At 73.6% G+C, this 3,247-nt stretch overlaps 2 protein-coding genes across 2 annotated transcripts; one reads left to right on the forward strand and one right to left on the reverse strand.

Annotated features, from left to right (window-relative positions):
• The first annotated feature begins 6 nt into the window (after nt 1-6).
• LRRC61 (leucine rich repeat containing 61) lies at nt 7-909 on the forward strand. Its single transcript, XM_035311276.1, has one exon. The coding sequence runs from the start codon at nt 54-56 to the stop codon at nt 831-833; it is 780 nt and encodes a 259-aa protein (XP_035167167.1). The 5' UTR covers nt 7-53; the 3' UTR covers nt 834-909.
• Nucleotides 910-1,490: 581 nt separating this feature from the next.
• Nucleotides 1,491-2,670, reverse strand: RARRES2 (retinoic acid receptor responder 2; the record flags this gene model as incomplete). The annotated part of the gene is made up of 4 exons (XM_035311277.1): nt 1,491-1,650; nt 1,836-1,969; nt 2,108-2,212; nt 2,491-2,670. Coding segments are annotated over 3 exons (399 nt in total), but the record flags the coding sequence as incomplete, so codon positions are not given.
• Between the last annotated feature and the right edge of the window lie 577 nt (nt 2,671-3,247).

Here is a 3,247-nt window from a genome sequence, read left to right on the forward strand (position 1 = left end):
GGGGGGGGGCTCCGTGCCGGTGCCGAGACCCTCGGGGTCCCCGCAGGGCTTGGATGGAGGCGCGGGCGGAGCAGGGCGAGGAGGGCGCCGGGGCGCGGATCACGGCGCAGCTGCTGAAGGCCAGCACCGGGGAGTTCTCCCTGGACTCCATCCTGCTGCTGAGGCTGCGCGGCCGCGGCATCGCCGACCTGGGCTGCTTGGGCGACTGCGCCCACCTGGAGTGGCTGGACCTCTCCGGCAACGCCATCTCGCAGCTGGGCCCGCTGGCCGGCCTCAAGCAGCTGGCCGTCCTCAACCTCTCCCGCAACCGCGTCTCCAGCCTGGAGCCGCTGGGCTCCTGCCCGAGCCTCCAGAGCCTCAACCTGGCGGGCAACCTGGTGAGCAGCCTGCAGCAGCTGCGCTGCCTGGCCGGCCTGCGGCGCCTGGAGAGCCTGCGGCTGCGCGACGCCCTGGGGCAGCTCAGCAACCCCGTCTGCGCCGCCGCCGCCGCCTACCGCGCCGCCCTGGCCGAGGCGCTGCCCGGCCTCAAGGCCATCGACGGCGAGCGGGTGTCGGGCCGCGGCAGCGAGCTCTTCCAGCTCTGCCGGGACCTCGACAGCTCGCTGGGGCACGGCCCCGGCCCCGCGCCGCCCCGCGCCGCCCAGCCCTGGGTGCAGGCGAGTTTCTGGGAGCCGCCGCCGCCCCGGCGCAGCTCCATCATCGAGGAGGCGTACAAGCAGTTCGGCGAGGCGCTGCAGGAGTGCCGGGAGCTCGGCCGGCGCGCCGACGACACCATCGCCCAGGCGGAGCGGGCGCTGAGCGTCCGCAGCGACCCCAGCTCCTACGTCTTCTAAGCGGGGAGCCCCCGTCCCGGAGCCCCCCACGGTGCCGTCCCAACCCCGTCCAGCCCCGGCTGGGGTCCCCGAGGAGCCACGAAGCTGCCCTCGCCTCCGGGCTGCTGCGGCGCCTGAGCCCCGTTCTGCTCTGGAGCAGCGCACCCGGGCTCGGCTGCTTCATCCACCCCGTTGTGCTTCGTGCCCTCGGAGCCCGGGGAGGCTCCCAGCAGGTCCCGAGCTCACAGCCCCCTCGGGGACCTGGGCTCCCCGTCCCTCACGCCGAGCAGAGCAGCACCTCCACATCTGGCGCACTTCGGAGCTGTCCCCAAGCCCCCGGGCCGGGCGGAGGAGCCGTGCTGCGAGGTGGGGACGGGGGCTGCAGGGCGGGGGGCTGCGGGCAGGGACGGAGGGGTGTCGCGGAGCGATGGAGGCTGTGCAGTAAAGGCGTGCTGTCCTCGAGGTCTCTGCTGCTTTCTGCTGTGTCCCCCATCCCTCCCGAGCCCGCCAGGGTGCCGGGCCTGGGGTGGGGGCAGTGTGCGGGGGGTGACAGCCTCAGCGGAGCCCCCCCCGGGCCCCCACGGGAGGGGAGCTGGCACCAGGGGGACGTGGAGCTGGAGCCGAGTCCTGAGCACCCTGAGCATGGCAGCCCCGGGTGGGAATGAGAGCAGAGACAACCAGAGGCAGAGCTGGGGTTTACTGGTGCGTGCGGACACTGCCGAGGCGTGGCGGGGGGGTGGGGGGGTCTGCAGGACGACCCCCCCTTCATTGCACAGCGCTGGGGGGCAGCAAGCACGGGGGGCCGGGCTGGCCCCCTGTCAGCATCCTTCCGGGCTGGTGGACGCGGCGTCAGCTGGCCTGGAGAGAGGGGACAGGGGGGGTGCTGAGGGCTGGCTGCGGGAGGAGCCCCCCGCCCGCACATCCCCACGCCACGCAGGGGGCGAGCTGGTCCCGGGCACCGCCAGCACCCAGGGCTGCTCGCCCCGGGGGACGGGGATGCGCGGGGACCGTCCCTGGCACCCACCGTGGCCGGGTGCAGCCACCTAGGCTTGCAACGCCCTGGAGAAGGCGAACATGCCGGGGAGGTAGAGGGCGTCCGTCGGCTTGCCGGCCTCCTCCACGGCCCTGCACTCGGCCTCGTCGCGCTGCTTTATCTCCTGCGGGGCACAGAGCGGGGGGCTGGCACCGCAGAGCGCGGCGTGCGGGACGTGCCAGCCCCCGGAGCACCCCCGGGACACGCGTGAGTGTCCTGGGGCCCCCTGGCAGCCCTGGGACACCCCCCGGGGACAGCTCACCTTCACGGCCAGGTGGTGGCTGGGGCCGCAGTTGTGGTACTTGTCCAGCACCTTGGGGACATCACTGTTGTCAAACTTGTAGCAAGCCAGGCAGGCCGGCTTCCTCTGGGGACACAACGTGGCCGTCAGCGCTGGTGCCAGCACCCAGCCCGCCCCCAGCCCCATTTCCAGCAGAACCCCCCGCTCCCTGCCAGCCCGCAGCTGTCCCCGGCACTTGGCACGGCCACGTCCCGCCGCCAGGAGCAGGGCCACCGTCCCTGCCAGCCCCCCAGCAGTCCTGGCAGAGGGGACAGGCAGGAGGGAGGGAGAAGGGGGACCCCGCTCTGCCCCACGGCGGCGCGGGTTCAAGGAGCCGTCTCGGTGGGGCGCAGCCCCCTCCTCACCCTGTTCTCCACGGTCTTGCAGTTCTGCGTCCTCTGCGCCCTCTTCCTGCAGTTGGTCTGCGCGAGGTTGACGCGCACCTGGACGAACGTCCCCGAGGAGTCTTGCTGGTGCGAGAGGGAAACGTCCCATGAGAGGCAGGGGAGGGACCGGGGGGGGAACCGGGGGGCACGCGTGGCTCGCTGGGGCAGCGGTGGGGTATTTGGGGCGAGGAGAGGCAGGATCCACGCGGGTGCTCGCTGTGCCCCCTCAGGGCATAGAGGAAGGCAGAGCAGGCAGTACCCGAATTGTGCTGCCCGGTCCCACCGCCCCGGTTCCCCCTCCTACCGCCGCCACCGTCCACGGCGGGCACAGCCCCGGGAGGCTCCGCACACCCCGGGGTCAGAGGGACAACGACCCCGAGCACAAACCCAGCCCCAAATCGACCCAAGGCCCTGCGAGGAGGCTCCCACAAGGGGCGAGCGGCTCCAAGGGGGGCGTCCCCACGGCCCCCAGCACCCCGTGAGCACGGGCAGCTCCTGGGGAGAGCTCTGGGGGGACGGGACGGGGCCGAACTGGGACACCACGTCCTGCCCGGGGGGACCGGGATGGGACGGAGCCAGGACACCGCGTCCTGGCCGGGGGGACCGGGATGGGACGGAGCCAGGACACCGCGTCCTGGCCGGGGGGACCGGGATGGGACGGAGCCAGGACACCACGTCCTGCCCGGGGGGACCGGGATGGGACGGAGCCAGGACACCGCGTCCTGCCCGGGGGGAC

The sequence above is a fragment of the Oxyura jamaicensis genome, assembly GCF_011077185.1.
Source record: "Oxyura jamaicensis isolate SHBP4307 breed ruddy duck chromosome 2 unlocalized genomic scaffold, BPBGC_Ojam_1.0 oxy2_random_OJ72146, whole genome shotgun sequence".
Classification (NCBI taxonomy): Eukaryota; Metazoa; Chordata; class Aves; order Anseriformes; family Anatidae; genus Oxyura; species Oxyura jamaicensis.

Excerpts from the sequence above, each read along its gene's own strand:
- LRRC61 (XM_035311276.1), top strand. The coding sequence starts at position 54 with ATGGAGGCGCGGGCGGAGCAGGGCGAGGAGGGCGCCGGGGCGCGGATC.